At 42.0% G+C, this 19,574-nt stretch overlaps 1 protein-coding gene across 1 annotated transcript in view; it reads left to right on the plus strand.

Moving 5' to 3' along the window:
• The first annotated feature begins 468 nt into the window (after nt 1–468).
• Nucleotides 469–19,574, plus strand: part of tex264a (testis expressed 264, ER-phagy receptor a) — a 57,574-nt gene continuing 38,468 nt past the window's right edge. The window contains exons 1-2 of the mRNA XM_084020414.1: nt 469–945; nt 12,714–12,935. Of these exons, the coding sequence (XP_083876540.1) occupies nt 688–945; nt 12,714–12,935 (480 nt within the window). The 5' untranslated portion in view covers nt 469–687. The remainder of the gene's footprint in view (nt 946–12,713; nt 12,936–19,574) is intronic.

The following is a 19,574-nucleotide window of genomic DNA, read 5'->3' on the forward strand; positions in this document are numbered from 1 at the left end:
TGTGTTCTGAACTAATTGAACAGTTTGACTCTTCCGTCACAACAAGCAACACGGAAAACTGTCTGATAGCACGGAAAATAATCCCTCACATAATGTATAGAGCAGGAGAATCCGTGAAGGGACAAAATATCGGAATGAAAACTCGATTATCCACCGATTTTTATTACGGCGCTACTATTTTTCTGCACACAATGCTTGGGTTGAACCATCGTAATGAAACGAGGTTTTTTTTTTGCCGTAAAACCATATGCTGTACGCACTAACCATATCTCACGTTAATCAAGAGGAGGGGTATTTATATATTATAAGTTAATATATATACACTTTATGTTTCAACTGTGTGATTAATATATGCGAAACATTGAATTAAAAAAAACCTTTCCAGCCACCCCTCCTCTGTGGACGAGAATGGTCCATCCAGGAAGCATGTTCCGTGTTTGCGGAAACACCACAAACAAACTGCCTTTTCTGTCAACTTGAACGAGTGTTTCCTCTTCCCTGACGGGTCTTTGCGACTGTTGAGGCCAAAGTTGACCCCGTTTCGTGAATAGCTACACTGTTTGTGTTATCGTTTGAAGCTACTGGACCAGTCTCGGTGTGTGTGTGACCCGGAGGAGGACGTGTTTTAGCCTTGCTGGATATTTGCTAATTACATTGGCTGGAGCTTCACCGTTTTGAGGAGAAACGATGTCTGACTTAATCCTGGTGTTTCTGTTGGTCGTGCTTCTGTTGTGTTTGGTTGCGACGGTGGGTGGCTTCCTGCTGTACTCGGGACTACTGAGTGACGTGATTATAAAGACCGGGCCACCACCTGTCAGAAATGTTACCATCGCCTATAAGTTCAGAGAGGGATCGTACAAGGACTGCGGTGCAGCCTACACGGAGAGCTGCAGTATCGGACCACAGCTGAGCACCGTCGGTGTCTTCTACGATGACCCCAAGCAGGTGAGGCCCCCAGGACTCAACCACAGAGCACTGTGACCTCATGACATAACCAAAAAAACAATGTACTCTGTTCCCTGATAACATGTTACAAGTTGCTGAGATACGCTTTGTTTGACCTGACCAGAGTCATAAAGGTCACAGGAAGGGGGTGATATGTTTAATTTAAAACTTTGAATTTAAGAATTTTAGTTGGGATCTAATGAGTTGTGAAAGTTCTATGTTGTTATGAGTTGTAGTGTACTCAGCTACATTCCTGTAATGTAAAATTGGCTATAGAGGCCAAGTTGGCATGTTTAAGTGGCTTCTTTTGTCCAGCTATTAGTTTAAAACCAACATATATTTGGTTACTGTCCCATGTGACAAAGAAATGCAGCCGATTTGTCACTTTTGAGAAGCGCAACCCAGCAGCCGTTTTTGCATTTGTGCTTTAAAAAGGACTAAAATAACTAAAATGTTATCAAAATTGTTGCTCCTTAACTCTCCGTACAGCAATTATTGAACAAGCATCTTATTGTTTAGCTTTTTAAAGTTGCACAAGGTTTTAAATACCTTGCGGGGTTGTCTTATCTTCTGAGCAATGTCCTTGTCTGAAGGTCTTGGAGATTTGACATGGATGTGATGTGCAGTACAACTTGATTTCACTGTAATTTAGCAGGTATGGCTCAGGGGTTAAATGTACAAGCGGCCTTTTGAAGGAACTGAGCCTGGATGATGAAACCAGTCAGCTGTTTAATGCCACGTTGCACTGTTGATACTTTCCCCCCATGTCATCAGTGGGGCCAGGGTGCCTCCTCTTATCCAAACTAGAAGGGCAAACACAGCCTCTTCACATGTGTCTGATGAGAACATGTCTGTGGGTCTCTACCTTTTGAGTCTAAATGGTTATGAAGTTACAATCACACTCCAGATGCGAGAAGTTATTAATCTCCTTTTGTCATTCTGATCCTAATCCCAACCCAAATGTATTTTGGTGTAGGCTAGATGGCTCATTCCTCAGCTGAGATCTGCTGTTGTCTCATTTCACATCCAGTCATTCATCACATGTTGTGTTTTTAGTCAACAAGAAATGTCCTCACAACAGCTGCTTGTGACACGGGAATGTTTATTGTTCCAGACTGATGCAGGGAGAGTACTAACATTTTAAGGCAGAATATTGCCTGTTCATAGCTTGATTCATGACTCAACAAAATGAACAGTACAGCATTGTTTGCTTTTAATTAGCTCCAAGCTAAGTTTATATTGTTTCGGCTGACTTTTAAGTGATGAGTCAGATGACAGTATGGAAAAATAGCGTCTTTTGGCACATCAGCCAAATGCTCACACTTACTCAGTCTGAATAGTTGACAAGGTGCATACAGTACATATATAACTATGGTTAGTTAGTATTATTAAGTCAATTGTTAATATGAGTTCTGGTTCCTTCTGATGTGGCAGCTGTGGCTCAGAGATAGAGCAGGGTCCCTGTTTTTATTGAAAGACCAGCAGTTCGATCCTCTGCTCCTTAGCCTGCATGAAGAAGTGTCCTTAGTCAAGATATTTAACCCCACATTGCTCTTTACTGTGCCATCAGTGTGTGAATGTGTTAGTTTAGATCCTGATGAGCAGATGGCACCTCGCATGGCAGCCTCCGCCATCAGTGTACGAATGTTGACATGCAGTGTAAAGCTTTGAGTGGTTGGAGGACGAGAAAGAAGCACTATAAACGCAGGACCATTTATCCTTTACCCTTTGGAATAAAGAATGCGGCACACTGCAGCACTTTGAGTTTGTCTTTCTGTTTACCCCTGCCAGTTCTCTGTAGCATGCTGTCCTTCTTTAAGTAAAGGCTTTTAGTGGAAACTGTGAGTCATACCAGTGGAAAGTTGTGGCAGGAGGCTCATTGACAAGCTTTTAAAACTTTTTTTGCTGTTCTCAGAGTTTATGGAGAGTCTGGTTCATAAGGGCCCATTGTAGAGTGTTCAGAAGTCTCTGCAGGGCAATTAGATTTCTGTACAGAATTCATGAATCAGTCCCGGGGTCTGTTTCTATTTTGAAATAATCTGAAATGTATGGAGTTCTAACTTCCTTGTGGTGATATATTTCATTAACTTAATCATTCAAGTTCAGAAGCCAAATATTCAATCAGCCTTTGAGTTCTAGACCTACAGAACTAGAAAAGTTAGTTAAAAAAACTTTGTCTACCGATTCAAAAGAATAAGTCAGTCTCATGCTCAAACATTTTTACATGTTATAATGAATTAAAGCATAGATCGAGTGATGGAGGCTTACAGTATATGCTCTAAAATCTTGACTGGCATTCTATCACTGAAGCAGCAAATCGTAACTGCTTGCTGTTTCCAATGTTTGTCTTGGGACATGAGAGTTTGTTGACCTTTGTTTACAAAGGTCAAAAGTCTGATTACTCACCACCAGCCATACGAGTTAACTCAAAATGAGAGAGATGCCATTTGGCTGAACTTTGGCTGATATGGAATGTCAAGTAAATGTTAATACTTGTTTTTAAGGGACTCGGCCCAAGACGCTAATACACTAATTAAAGAATAAATACGTTTTAAGGGGAAGTCAACACTTGTTGCTACATTTTCATGACTCACAGTGGAATTTGCAGCTTGCTTGTGTTTACACTTGACCTCAATACTTAAGGTTGCCTCTGCATCCAGTATAAACAGCAACTAACAAATGTTAATTAAATCAGAATACTGAGAAGTATTCATGAACCACTAAAACGGCTCTGACATTTCTCCATTAAATCAGTAAAAGCCACATCTAAGCTTGTTGCATTGGAGCATTTAATCAGAAAATATTATTAATTAGTGAGTATACTTGGTACCACATCCTCTACCCTGTACTAACATTATAAGCCTGTTTGCTTCCTGCGCACAACAGCCACCAGATGGCAGGGTTAGCATCCGAATGGGTTTTGTGGGACTTAGGCGCATCCTCAAAACCACACTGATCTTTATATTGCATTTTATTACCATGGCTCCAAGTAATGTGACTCAGCCTCATATAATACATTCAGTCAAATGTGGATTTCATCATAGAATATTGTATATTGAGTACGTCAAATCCAGGAAAGTGACTGTGCATGAATTGGTCACTGTGACACTACTCTTGTGGCTTTCCGAGTTCATTTGCATTCACCTCACATTCAATTTGTAATATAATCCCTGTTTGATGACTACAATAAAAGCTGATAGATCCTTGTGTCCCGAGGACTAGCACTCAGAATGAACCACAACAATGGATCACGTTAATGACTGGCTGTGAAGAGAGCAGGCTTCTGTTATTGTGGCTTCATACTGTAGGCTTGGGGAGTCCGACATCTCTCTGGACAGCTGTGAGAGAGTGTCAGAGAGTGGACTGTTTGATTTCACTGGTCTGCTCTGCTTGCAGTGGTTGGTGGACATCCTCACCTAACTCACTTGAAGCATTTGCTGTAACACTAATTAGCACTAAATCATGTCATGCATGTGTGTGTTTGCATGTGTACTCATATTTGCCATAATTTATTATCACAAAAGCCCGAGGGGCTGAACAGTCGAGCAGTTTGGCTACGGGTTAGTCAACCGAACAACAGTCTGACTCACTGGATGTAAACAGTGAGACTTCCATTGGTTGCCTATTTTTGCGGGCATTCTCCTCCCCCTCCTCGATATGGCTGCTATCTCCTCTGCTCTAAAAAATGAAGGGAACACTTAAATCACACATCCGATCTTGATGAACGACCTATTCAAGTAGAAAATCTTTACTCTTGTACATTGCATAATTTGTTGCTCTCCTCTGTGAAGAGAACGGGTGCCAATAGCAGACCTGCCAATTCTGGTGTTCTCTGGTGAATGCCACTCGAGCTGCACTGTGCCGAGCCCTCCTACGGCCTGTCCAGCTTTCCTCGTCTAACAGCCTGGTATCTCCTCCAGGCTCTTGAGACTGTGCTGGGAGACACGGCAAAAGGAGCCGGACTACCTGTGAACCTGATTGGGTTGCCGGTAGCGCCTAATGCTACAAGTAGTGACAAGGACACTAGCAGAACACAAAACTAGAGAAGAATCAGTCAGGAAGGATGAGGAGAGAGTAATAAAAGTCCCTTTTTTTTGGTTGCTTTTGCTTCTCTCTTGCACCTGTTGTCACTTTCATTTGCACCGAAGCCGGTGAAATTGATTTACAATGACTTCCTGAATGGACAGATTGATATATCTGAAGTTTAACTGACGTGGTGTCAAACTGGGATGATTAAATGTTCCCTTTAAGTAGTGTATTTTGCAAGAGCAGTCAATGCATCCTGTGCTTAGTGCTGCTCAAGGTGATGTGGTGACATCATAATGTCATAAATCATTACAGATTGCAACCAACTGAATGCATGCATGCAGAGCAGCTACAGTGGCCAAGGTGAAAATGTGCAAACATGAATGGCGCTGTCTAGGCTGGGCTACTGTAGAAATATGGCAGCCACCACGGTGATGAGAACCCGCTCATAAATTATATAAAAGCTTCATTCTAAGGTAAACTCCTTTTTTCAGGTGAATATACACACCGTCCCTTTAAAGAAATACAAACAAGCCAAAGCATCCCCCCCCGCAATACTAGAATAATACTATGTGAAGCCAGACCTTCCTTTAGTGTTGACACAGCACTGTCTGATAGGTCTGGCTGTGCGGAGCTAACTGGAAAGTGACTCACAACGCTGGGGATTTCACTTTAAACTCACCTAACAATTCAAGGCAGAGTTGCCTTAGGTTCTGCTGTAATGCGGCTTTGACATAAGAATTGAATGATTCCCAGTCCGGATAAAGAACGGGCCAACTCATTGAATTTGTGGTTTGTAGCCCTTTGTTATGTTGTTGAAGTGCAAGGAGTAAAAAATCAACAGGCAGCCTGCCCGTGAGCAAAATTCATAGAGTGGACAGACAGCAGTGAATGCTCAGAGACCAACGGAGAGTAAGAATCCATCTCATCTTCTTTATCTTGATGGAATTAGTAGGTAGTACAAATATATGGATAGACTATTTATTTAAATGCTGTCTGCTGGGGTCTGTCCATTATTGGTACGGTGATGCAGCTAATGCCTCTGACACTGATAACACGTTGTGTCTTTATCAGGGCTGAACTAGAGCTGCTGTTTGGTTTATCCTCTGATCTGCTGAATTTCAACTTGGCATTAGCATCTGAAGCAAACCTACTTGTGGCTCCCCATTACAAGTAGGAGAAAATGAAATGTCATGTGTAGACTTATATGGTAGTGGCAATGAGAGATGAGGCGAGATGTTGAACTGCCTTGGAAGAGGGGGTATAAATTGGTAGGAGTCTGACTCACCTTGAGAGCCTTGCAGTGCTCCAATTCATCAATCGGAATTTCAGATCAGAGCGCCGAGCATCACTGCACTCCCAGTCAAATTTATTAGCATTTTACTGCTGCTTGTCTGTCTGTCGACGGCAACAACATGAAAGGGGGGCTTCTGGCGAGGAGCTGCTGCTTTTAAAGGTGGATATAAAATGAGAAATAAATACGCTGATACTCTGAAGTCTGGTCCCACAGGTCTTCAAGTCAATATTATGCAAGATTGTGGACATGCAGGCACTCCCTATAGTAAAGCACCGCATTAATGTTTATGGACATCTCTACACTGAGTGAGAGACTGCAAAAAACGAGAAGGCAGAAATCCAGACCGAATCTATTAAACGGGGAGCTTCTTTTTGTCGCCCGGGAACACAACTGTTGTTTTAGGATGCCATTTTGATCTGTTCCTCACAAACTGTAGAAAGGAAGACATCAGTCTACATGCTGACATGCTAGGATTAGTCAGTGAAACAAGATGGTGAAGAAGGCCTCGACATCCTCTGCGCCATCAATCCTGTGACATGTATTGGCTCTTCACCCCGTGTTATGATACGCAAGATATTGGATTACATGGCTGAATATTTATCAGAGCTGCTCCACAGAAGGCAAGGAGGTGGAGGACGAGAGTCGAACATTAGGAGGAAGTGAGCTGAGGCAGAGGAGGGAGGAATTCATTCACGTCTCCTATTAGAGAAGATTATGTGCCTGCTCTGTGACATCTGGCTGGAGAAGTGCCACACTATGTCCAGCTGGCCGAGGAGTGGTGAACCAACTCAGTGATTGTGGCAAAAGGAAAAAACCTGCCTCCAGCAGGCTGCTTATCCACGCCAGTAATTATACATGCCAGAACTCCCAGGATGCCATGTGTAATTACCAGCTAAGTCTGAGCAAAGCCTAAAGGCACAGAGCTGCACTTGGTAAAGGAGAAAACGAGAACGAGAGAGAGAGAGACCAAAGAAAAAAGATTTCCACTGGGTCCCAACTCAAGGTGCCATTGGGGCCCATGCTTCATCACTGCAGTTGATATATATAATCTGATTTGGGTGGTTAAGCGCCATACTTTCACAACTTCTCATATTATTTTCCCAATCATGGCACGCGGTGGCACATTCAAGTGGCGTGATGTCGTCTCAATCAGTGCGACAAATCCCAAAGCGTCGCTTTGCTTTAACTGCATTTGTTTGGGTGAGCATACTTGCTTCACTGCAATTGCCACTCCATTAATTCAGCTGCAAACAACCCATCACAGCATACCTGTGGGCCCAATGCTCCGCAGCCCTATTAGTTTCAATTTCCCTCCTGGTGACTTTGTCTCCGCTGCCTCATCCGCCTGTGGGAGGGCGAACGGTTTTCCAATCAGCTGAGACGGGTTATCGCTCTGACAGACTGAGGGAAAAGACGGCTCTTGTTGAGAGATTGCTTATCCCGCAGTCCTCTGTCTTCTTCCTTCACTTGTGACAGGTTCTTCGCTTGTTCTTGGAAGTGCCCTAAACACCATCCTTCTCTGTGCTCCAGATACAGAAATATAATTATACTGCAAACTGCTGGACAGATAGAGAGAGCTGTCCAGCAAAGGCAGTGATGTGTGGTTGGGGTGATACATTTATCCGATGCAATCGGACTGTGGAACTTTTGGGGTCATTACATGCTTTTCACAGACTTAATGTGTCCTTTATGAATGCCGCATTTGCTGCTTGTCGTGCTTCACTGCAGATGTTGATGTGAAGATGGGGTTGGAGTCCAGACGAGCCCTACATTTGCAGATTTATTGACTACAATGCAGTGAAGGACCCTTGTACAATCACAGCCTTTTAACTCCATTCTGGTATGATGGTTAGCCCAGTTTGAAAACAAGAGCATGAAGGGCAAATGTGATGTTTTTGTGTTAATTTCTTAATCTCAACGAAACTTTCTAAGTTTATGAATTGCATGCTACAAGTCGGCTTGTAAAAAAAGAAAAGTAAACTCACATGTCATTACTTTTTTCCTGACTCACAGCAATGCTGCTGTGTTGCCTTCACTTAGTTTATATAGTTGGTTTAAAGAGGGAGCTGATGTTTTGCTCTGCTGTGCAATTTTAATCGCTTCCACTCTGCTAATTTAGCCCCCTATTTTGTTGATCAGTGGCTTGGCAGTTGTGTTTTTTAATGAGCGTGGAGATGGTCCTCGGTCAGGCAGAGTATTGTATACTCATTACGACCCTGTCTTTACAGTAAATGCAGAGTGTTGGCCGCTTGCCTGCTTAGCTGCTGTCCTCCCCAATCAGCCAACGCTTCAGAAATGACCGTTTGTACACGGGGCCGACACTTTTACTCCAACCGATGCATCACAAGTGCTGATAGCCAGGAGGGAAGACATGCAGGGCTAAGAGGAGGAAAGAGTAAATCCTCATTATGTGTCTGCTGATAAAGAATTACCTCTGTCAGCCATAACTTTTTTGTTTTTATTGTTGGAGTGCTCCCATCCATCAAAAAAAGGCCCTTGTACCCTCAAGCAAAGAATTGCTTTTGAAATTACTTTCTTTCCCAACAGGCCCTTGGAGACCTAGCTTAAAGGAATCTGGTAGCGATGGGAATGGCACCATTTGTGTGGGAAGACCTCTTGGAGTCCCATGGGCCATGACCTCGACTAAAGTTTGCTGTAAATGTCTTTTTTTCCCCCCTGATTTAATGAACTTCCCTAGCTTTGGGAAATTTGTGTTTGCCTTCATGAAATCAGCGGAGACGTTGTCAGATGGAATTAAACGTTTGTGTTAATCTTGCAGGTAGCTTCAATATATATTCAGTGTTTACGAGTCACTGTTAACTGGTTTTCTGCAGCTGGGCATAAAAACCAAACATCAGTGTTCAGTTACAGAGGTAAAACCTCCACCATTATCACACTCTCTTCTTCTCACCCAGGTCAATCAAAAGCCACAGTGGGCTTTCCTCAACTACCTGCAGGAAATTAAATCCCAAGCTGTTTTCCAAAATATAGCTTTTGGCAGCAGCTGCCTTCAGAGTGCTGCTGCCCAGTGTCTGAGAATGTCTTCCTTTTGTTGGTGTTAGAATTTCAGACACAAACAAAACAACGTTGGTGGGGAAGACAATGCAAGTCAAGTACATGGCGTGGTGCTCTTCTCTTTCCTAATTGCCTGTAGTCTCTGGGGTGTGTTATCTGGAGGGAAGCAGAGATGAGATGCAGTGAGCTGCTGTTTGTTCTTGCCACTGTGTGGGATGTGAATGATAGCTAGAGTCCTGGATGATATCATTAGTGAACTGCTGGTTTGGCTAACACACTGTAGTCTATCAGCGCAGAGAGCATGAGTGATGGCGAGATGGTTAGATACTGAAGAACGGCCGTGGAAGGACAGTTGTTACCCCCTCTGTGTTGAACGGTTATTGTTGTTGTCTTATCATAGACCACTAGTGTCGACAAGAGTAGCTGTGTACAGGAGTAATGTGATGTGTAGCAAAGGGCACAATGCTGACCAACCCCTGCACCTCTTTAGATGAAACTGTATAAAGTACAATTTCATTGTTTAAAAAAAGGCCAAATGTCAATATTTCATAGGGCTGAGGGAAATTTCAGTATATTTGTGTGTGTGTGTGTGTGTGTGTGTGTGTGTGTGTGTGTGTGTGTGTGTGTGTGTGTGTGTGTGTGTGTGTGTGTGTGTGTGTGTGTGTGTGTGTGTGTGTGTGTGTGTGTGTGTGTGTGTGTGTGTGTGTGTGTGTGTGTATGACCATATTCATTATTGTTTTACAAAATGATTGTTATTATAACATTTTCTTCATTAAATGTATTCAAGATGTACTTCTATGAAGAGCAATGTATTTGACATATCATGATGTCAACAAGAATAAGTGGGATTTTTGAGGCTGAACTTAATGCTGCATTCACATGGAATCAGGCAGCTGGTAGTCGGCAGATGGACAACACCTTGTAGACAGCAGAAAACAAACCGTGGAAAACGGACAAACAGTACGATGGAATGGCAGTATGTCAAAAAGAAATTACGATATGTTGCTATGGTGATGGAATATTAATTTAAAGTTGCTCCCTAACATTTGCATCTATTTAATTTTCTTTTATCATACTTTCTATCAACGAGTGAATTAAAACAATGGCGATTGATCACATGACCAACTAATGAAAGAGCTTGTACTTGCTGCTTTCAAAAGCTGCTCCCCTGTCGAATGGCACATTTCTCCCCTTAAAGTGATAGTTGTGTAATGCAATAAGGTTTAGCAGGTTTAATGAATATATTATCCACCATCTTAGTATAATAACATTTGCTAAATAGCACTAAACGTACAAGTACAAGTACAGCTAAGGATGAGGGTTTTTTTTACAGGTAATTTGAGTGTTGACAAATGTAGATGCCACACTGCAAATCCTTTCCTAATAGTTCCTGGGACATCACAAAGTACTAACAAAGTACCTAAAAACGTTCTTTTGAAAGGTTCCTGTAGAAGAAACCACCCAGCTGCTCTAAATATGGATTGGTATATATAATTGGTATATTATATAATAATTATCTATATAATAATTATAATTATATAGAAATATAATAATTATAATAGAATATAATTATATTAAAATGATTTCTGCTTTCAATAATGATTTTGTCAAATAGATCTTTCTTAAAACTCATGTTTTTTTTAAAGATATAATTTTTTATATGGTACGAGGCCTTAAAATAGATACATCTTCAATGTCACATTGCTGTATTGACTTACTCAGACAGTTTTAACACAGCCATTGTGACTTCCTGTATTTGCAATGACTCATTGCTTCGGTGTAAATAGATCCAATGTATCTCGTGCTGCCTTCAATGCATAATTCCATGTCAAAAGCAGGCGATCTGTGTTCTCTGACTCACTATTGGGGTGGCAAGGGGCTCTGTCAGGTGACAGTAAAGATGATCTGTTCATGCTCAACAGGCAGTGTCAGTCATTATTATTACCTACATGATGCAGACGTTAAGAAGCACTGAGGGTTAGGTTCGGGCTGCTCAAAGAGATTAATCTCAGCCGGGGAGTCTCACCGGGAGCCAGCAACGCTGAGTTACGGTGCAAAAACTGCTGTATGAACAAAGTAGGGCAGTCAGAGCAGTGCAGGGTAGTAGCAACACAGTCAAAAATAACCCTGAATGTGAGAAATGAGAAGGAAAAGAAGAGAAGGTTGTGGCAGTTAGATGTGATAATTGAGCTAGGATGCCAGGGACATGAAGATGAGTGTTGCTGACTCCCATCTGTGCTCTCTCAGTGCCAGCTCTTTGCAGACGGCCACTGTCACAGAGCACAAACCAGTAGCAAGTCTTAAAGGACCACACCAGGCTTTTCCCCTCTGTTTCATCTCATTTGGTACAGATTACATATACTATTTTTACTTTTTGGGGATTCAAAATGTATTTATCTTGCCTTCCAGGCCGCCACTGGTTCCCAATTCTAAAAGCAATATAAAATTCAACTTGCAGAGACAAAATTTGCTTGAATTGGGCAATCTGTCACAGTGAAGATTCTGTTCGCCTGTGGTTGTGTCAACATGACATTTACTTTTATTTTTATTCTGTACAGAAGTGAATGGAACACAGTAGAGGCTTCGGATGCCTATTTTTATTCTACATATAATCTTTGCTTAATTTCTTCCAGCAAGAGAACAAGTATTATTAATATTTTTTAAATTATATATTTTTGCAAAGAGCATGGTGTACAAAACAAGTGACCATGTCAGCCACACTTGACTAACATGATGTGCAGTCAGATACAATTTTGAACTGCCACATATGTGACCTGGCTGTTGGAGCTCTGGGATGTTTACCAGAACTGGCAGCTCCATGTTCTGGGACACTTAAAACTATGCGATGGTGCAACGTCTCCACAAGTTTAAATCAAACAACTTCTATTTTTTTTTCTACACACGTGCAGCATTACAGCACCAGTGACACACGGGTTACATCTTTGCTCTGAGCCTTCTTGCTATTGTTATGAATAATTATGGGTTAACATAATGACACATGAAAGAACAGATTGGTCGTCTGTACATGCGTCATTAATGAAACGGAGAGTTCAGTTATTTTTGTGTAGTCATTTTTCATCATTTTAATTTATTGGCTTTTTGATTCTGAAATAAATATGGATGAAAAGTTTGACATATTGCAGAAGTCTTTGAGTGTGTCTTAGAGTATTTTGTTTTTATGCCTTTACAAATTGCATGTCCTTGTTTATAAGAAAATGAAATATAATAAATATGCAATAGATCAATATTTATCTGTCTTGAATCTTACAGAAATGTGCTACAGTTAAATACAATATAAGTACATGAAAAATCTCATATTGTTCCTCCAACAGAGGGCATTACCTTGCCCTGTTCGATTGTTGAATAAACGAGTTTCTACTGGTGTGACTCATTTTGACTCACTGGTAATATCCTCTCTCTGTCCCCTCAGAGGCCAGCAGAGAAATGCCGCTACGTGGTGGGCAGCGTCCTGTGTGAGGGTGAAGAGAAGCCCGATGAAGAACTGCAGAAGATGTATGAGAAGTTCGGCTTCAAGGTGTTTTCTCTGCCTGAAGTGAGCCATGCTGTGACCACCAGCTTCCCCTGCACCACCCCTCTGTCTCACGTGCTGGGACCCTACAGGGTCTACCCCAGGCTCGCTTCCTACATCGAGGTACAGAAAATATGAGATTATATGAAGACGATGTGGATATACCTTTTAATCCCTGAGGCTCCTTTAGCCACATTAAAGGAGTTAAAGCTGTAGTTAATTATTCAGGATTCACGCCTGTTCTTATAAAAAAAAAGGATCCGTTAGAAACACAGGTGTAAAGGTTTAAGCAGTGTGCGTGTCTCCAGTGTTTCCAGGATGTCTCAAATTTTTTTAACAGTTTTTCTCTATAATACTTATTTCGTAACCTTCTTCCAAATAGACAAGTTTATGCTATCGTTGACAGGAGTTTTCTTCTTTTCTCTTCTTTTTAGTATAGTGGATGGCCATCATCTCGTGAACATAACTGTCCTCCTTTTTTTGTTGCTGTCTGCTTGTCAAAAGACCCCCCACTCGTGTTGTTTAATTCATCACATGAGCAGATGAGGTCTTTAAAGTAGATTAAGAATAGATGAAGTAGTAGGAAATGAAGATGTGCCTGAGTCCCAGGGCCCATATGCTGGGCTCCATGTCCTCAGGACAGGCCTCAAAAAGCTACTGACATTTACTGATGACATTTACACACACGGATACATTTTGGGGCACCCCACTGCATGAATAATGCGCCACGAGTGTTTGTGTGTGAGTGCATGCACGTGCGTGCTTGCACATCTACCCATCTGTTTATTTGAGCTTCCATCTCTTCACAGGAGGTAATAGGGTCCACTTCCTAGTCAGAAAATGTACCATTATCTCTAGAAAATAAGCGGGATTTTACTCCCTTTCACCTTTTGTGGGTGTAATGTTTCTTTCTCATATTCATGATAGTCAGAGGCAGGTTTTCACACAAAGCAGTTCGAAGGCGAGAGGGTTCCCTTTGAATGCTGAAATCCATTGGTATTCCTCTCTAGTTCTGCAAACCTTTTTGTGTTTTATCAGCTAACTGCAGGTTTTGAGTCTCTTGCACAAAACCCATGAATCATCAGGATGTGAGGGTGCCATTATGCTAGGTATTGGCCTCGTGTTTTACTGAGTCTGTGTTGATCATAGTAAATAAAAGTGATGCAAGGGTGCCGGCGATGGCATTGTCCATCGTCCGCATCCAACTCTGTCAGCATACCAAAGCCATGCTAAAGATAGCCTGTGTGTAGTAGGCAGACCGGTTCTCAAAGGTCTCTGTTGGTTATACTGTTGACTTCATCCTAGCTTTGTCCCTTAGTGTCTTTACTACAGAGCTTATATTCTTGGCACTGGCGACAAAGTTTGGATATTGTTTAAAAGAAAACACAATAGCTGTACAATATATAATGTGGGCTGAAAATTAACGTCAACACTGTCTTTTGCGTCCCACTTTACAGCGGCTAATTCCCCATAATACTTTCTGCCATGTGTGTCCTTTGATGTATTTGGTCACCAGCTGCTTCTTTTTCGCCTGCCCTGGGGGTGTTACACCCACATCTCATGACCCTGCAGGGAGGTCAACCAACCACTGGGGGTGTAGGCTTACCACCCCCCATAAAAGAAAAACGACACGGAAACAAATTATCACAAAATCAAGGTTCAAATGTGTGATGTTTGGTTCACAATTAGAGCCGCTCTCATGAGGATGATGGGCACGCTTTATACATTTTTACACCACAGATATCAGTCGTGATCTACTCATTGTAATCCTCAGCTCATCATTATTTACCGTCCATCTTATCTTGTTAGCAGTCTGGTCTCTGCGGCACTATGCACAGTGTAACACCCGACGTCAGAGGGCAGGATGAACTCTTATGTGTGCACTGACACAGACTAAACGATCTGAAGGCATAGCAATAGCATCCCTCAGTGTAAAAATGTGGTAGTATGCCCTTTTAGGCACCAATGTTACATAACCCTGGCCAGTGTAAGTGTGCATCTTTTTTCAGCGTGAAGCTCTGTCTGTCCAGCGAGCTGATGTCACTGTGGGAAAGCATACGATTTTACTCCCTCACGCCGCTGTGAGGCAGAAGTGCTTGTCGCAGTCAATCAATTGACCTGAGTGCAATGACAGGTTGTTAAAGAGCTGCTCCTGTACAGTAGATGGCCTAATAACACACTAACATCCAATCGATTTGAGTTGTGGAGTGGCGAGTGTACTATGCATACCGGCTACCGTGAGGCTCATGAATAATGGAGCATGGTTTAGAGAGGCTTGGTTTGAGGGTGGTATGTGAATGTGCTAGAAATGTGTTCCCATATACTGCATGTATGATTAATTGAGTAGGTTTATAGCATAAGGGACTTTCAAAGCAAGCCAGACACTCGTGACGTAGCTTTGCACTTGGTATCTACTGTGGATCCAGTAGATTTTAATACACCTATGACAATTATGATAATTTATGTACACACAGTAGAGGTGTAACGATTTATTCGATTAATCGATGAATCGATTGTCAGTCCTATAGATTCCACTAAATCAATCTGCTAAAATAAATAAATAAATAAATAGAATGAATCGTTTTGGCTTCACCAATAATCGATATAAATGCATTTAATCGGATGAATCGTGATTCTTACTTATGATTAATGTTTTAATACGTTTAAGACACTCTCTCCCCTGCCAGCATGTAGTCTATTGAAAAATGTTAAAAATAACCGAGCATATGTTAATTACATTTTTGTATTCAGCATAAAATATTATGAAGGTTTCCTTTTTTATAGAATAAATATGTTATTTTTCAGCTTTCAGAAGAATACAGATAGTCTCACTTGCATTATTTCATGGATATAGAATTTTGGTTACAAGTTACTGAATCGAATCGTGGTTTACAGAATCGAATCGAATTGAATCGAATCGTTACAACAACAACAAAAAAATCGTCCTTCAATCAAATCGCAAACTACTGTATCGTTAATCGAATCACTGTGAAGCCAAAGATTCACACCCCTAACACACAGTGAATATTAAACGTACAAATATATTGTTTGACATTTTTTTGTGACCACTTGGGGAAAGTTATATTAGTTATTAAGTAATATTATTATTGTATTTAGTAGATATGGCTTATTTAGTAGCCGTGTGTTGGCTAACGGTTGCTAACACATCTAGTAGACAGAGCAATAGAAGCATTCGTTTGAGTTTTTTTGGCACTTGGCGAATGTTAGTCCAATATTTACTTTCAGCTCTGCTTTGGTCGTCACCAGCTCCTGAGGGAATTATCATGCTACATGCATGCTATGTTCACCAGCTAGCTTACTGGGGGCCGTTTGTCACTGGGCAGTGAGCAGCAGCGGGGCGTACCCACCAAACGCGATGAAACTTCATCGCGCGACAAGATTACATGTAAAGTCAATGCAAAGACGCGATTAGACGCTTCATCGCGCCGGGCGACGCGATGGACGCGATAGCGCGGCGCGATGGACGCGATGGACGCGAAAAATCGCTTCATCGCGCCATCGCGCCATCGCTCGAGTTGAAATAATTGAACTTTTGCGGCGAATTCGCGTGAAGACGCGCCGCGACAGCCTATCAGCGTTGAGATCGTCACCGACGTGCTGACGTACGGACGTCCTGGTGTTCCCTCGCTTTTTGCCACAATATTTATATATTATATTATATTATATATTGCCCATAATCAAAGTTGGGGGGCGCACGCACGCGCGCGCACACACACACACATACATACATATCAATCCCAGCTCTTTCACACACAGAGATCCTTTTTTTTGCGATTGTTTATCACTGGGGCTTATGGCCGGCTATGAAGCACCAGTTCTGGGCAGAGCAGCAGCTAAACCTCCCGGTCCTGTACCCTGGTTAGCAGGTCTTCAAACTGGGCAACAGTCAGCCTGAAGTACCGCTGGAACCGGCCGTCGTCCAGGCGCAGCTCCTGCAGGAGACGGTGGAACTCGGCGAGCTCACGCCGCCTCCGTAGGGTAGCATGCACCCAGAACCGACGTCGGCGCCTAGCCCGCAGACGAAGCTGGGAACTTCTCCAGAGTAGATACAGTGCAGCGATGGTGGTTATCTCAGCCATGATCGACGAGAGAATGAAATGGCGGAAGAAATGTTGTTGTTTGGGCGAGCTCGACGCGATGACGCGATGCCGCGATGAGGCGTTTTTTGGCATATTGGACCGGCGTCAAAACTGGAGCGTCTAGCGCGACGCGATTTCATTTGTCGCGCGTTTCAATCGCGTTCATCGCGTTTGGTGGGTACGCTTAGCTTCATCAGAGCTGTTAACAGTTTGCAGCTTGAAACAAGGGCGAAGAGAAGGTTGAGACTGAACTAAAAGAGTAAAGCTGTGGGCGGACCACCATTATTTCCTCAATTACACTAAAATGCATTGCATCAAAAGGAATTATTACATGACTCTGTATCACCATGCTAAACAGTTGGAGTTTGTCACCATGACACTGTTCCCTAGTTGTTTGGCCAATGGTTTGTATAAAAGTATTGGTTAGGGCAGATTTAAGCTTTAAATTCTAGGTCAAATCAGTGCCAGACTGTGGAGGCCAGACTGTTGGCTGGTGGCCTTACAGTTTGGCCCCGTGCCCAGTCTTCAACATGTTTTCTCAGACACTCTGATATACCTCCCGGCCTCCTATAGCACTTATCAGAGACCAGGTGCATAACTGTGCTTTTTTTCACTTGAATGCTTTCTAACCAGTTCAACAGCCTCATCTCCACACCAGCTTACCTTGCCTTATCTCTCCTGTGCACAAAACATAAGCTAAAACACACACACACACATGCAAGCGCGCACACACACAAACACACACGCACACACACACAAACACACAGAGGTATAATTGTAGTTTAAAAGATCAAAAGTAGATGATATGTGTTCATTGTCTTTATTCCTGGTGTGTTTTAATGTGCTGTTAATAATGAGAGGATATCAATGAATTTGTTGGACAGTAGGTTGTCTGAGATCTTGGTAATTTGTGCTTAGTAGCTGTGTATCCATGTCGCTCTAAATGAAAGCAGTGAGTGAGTGAATGAGTGTGTGGGTGAGTGAATGGGTGAGTTGATGGGTGGGTAGATGGGTATGCTCGCAGGATGCTTGGGATTGTATCACCTCCTCATTAAAAAGCTCAAAGTGAAAGAAGGAAATATGAACAGATAAAGGAAGTGGCTTTAACGCTAAATTAAAGGATTTGGTCAAGCCCCTGTTTAATCTTTGTGAAAACACCTTCTCAGGACCGGAAAGAATGAAAGCAAACAATCACTGTTTGTGTTATTTTGGTGGCTGTGTCAGACAAAACTCCTAACAGCCACTGTGAGCTGCAGAACCGAGATGAGAAACTGATAGCTCCCATCCCATTTAGTAATCCATTTATGTGAATCAAGCTTCAAGCATCATGAAAGTATTATAATTTCCCCCCTCATTTCACAGTTTTGTTTCCCTCGCAGATCCCACGGCAATTCAAATGTAGATCTATGAACCCCTAGAATTTCATGTGTTTATATTCCACAATTGTATGAATGGGATGTATTCTATCTATTGTTTCCCTGTATGGTTACTCACATTGTGTTTATAGGAGAAATATGTTATTTCAGGAGGAGGAGAAATTAGAAGCTGTGCTGACAAAACACAGCACAGTTTCAGCACACAAACACAGGGTTGGAAAAAACTTCACTCTGTATCAGCATTTAAGCACAATTTCCTGTTTTTGTCGATTTAGTTACCATTTGAGCCCCCCACCCACAATGTTCGGTGAATTCAGCGCTTGTTTCTTTGCCGATTCTGCATCAAGTGAAGCTGAAATTGAAATTTGCCTCTGTGTGGTGTGTCAGTGAGGATGGCTCTGATTTGTGTGCAGCAGCTATTTGGAGTCTTGTTGCAGTCTTAGGGCACCTTAGTGACACCTGAAGACTAAATCCTTCTGCTTAGGGGACTCCAGTGCATGGTTTACTTCCAGTGGGTCTTCATTTACACTTCTTAGTTCACCTCAGACTAGGAAACTTTAGGGCAAAGACTGGTGATCAACTATCATCAAATATACCTCCCATCAAATTTGGGTTTTGGTAACAGAGGAAGCAGCTGGACGTTCCCGATGACATGGAACGTGCAGTCAGGGTGAACTGGGAATGTCTGACTAGGGAGGGGATGATATAAGATTTTTATCATGGATCATGATTAAAAACACTCACATTGATTGTGGTGAATTTACATTATCGGGATAATTGTAAATATCATCAGTGACTTGATATAGCTGTCTAGCTTGATCATATTTATTATTTTTTTAATGCAGGGAACCCTTATGATTTATGATCCTCTTATTTAAGATTATTTGATTGTTTTTCACAAAAAAAGGATGTTTAAAAAACAAGATGTCTAATTTGTGAAGCAATGAAAATATTTTTTCTTAATAAAAAGAAAAAGGATTTGATGTGTGAGTTACATTTTAAGAGTTTTAAGTATATTTTGATAACTATCGGGATAGCATTGTGAATCGCAATTATTTCAACCAGGATAATCATGGCATGAATCTTTCCTACCGTCCCATGCCCACGTCCGACATCTTCAACTTCCTTCTCCAAAGGGAATTTAGACGGTGGTAAGCAAGTGGGTGTTCTCAAGCATGCTGCATCAATCCTCATGGAACTAAACCATTAGAAACTCCTGGCCTGTGATACAGTTTATCATCAAGATAAATATCTCATTACCGTCATCTATCTCCCACTGTGGAGAG

Source organism: Eutrigla gurnardus (genome assembly GCF_963514095.1).
Source record: "Eutrigla gurnardus genome assembly, chromosome: 2".
In the NCBI taxonomy this organism is placed as follows: Eukaryota; Metazoa; Chordata; class Actinopteri; order Perciformes; family Triglidae; genus Eutrigla; species Eutrigla gurnardus.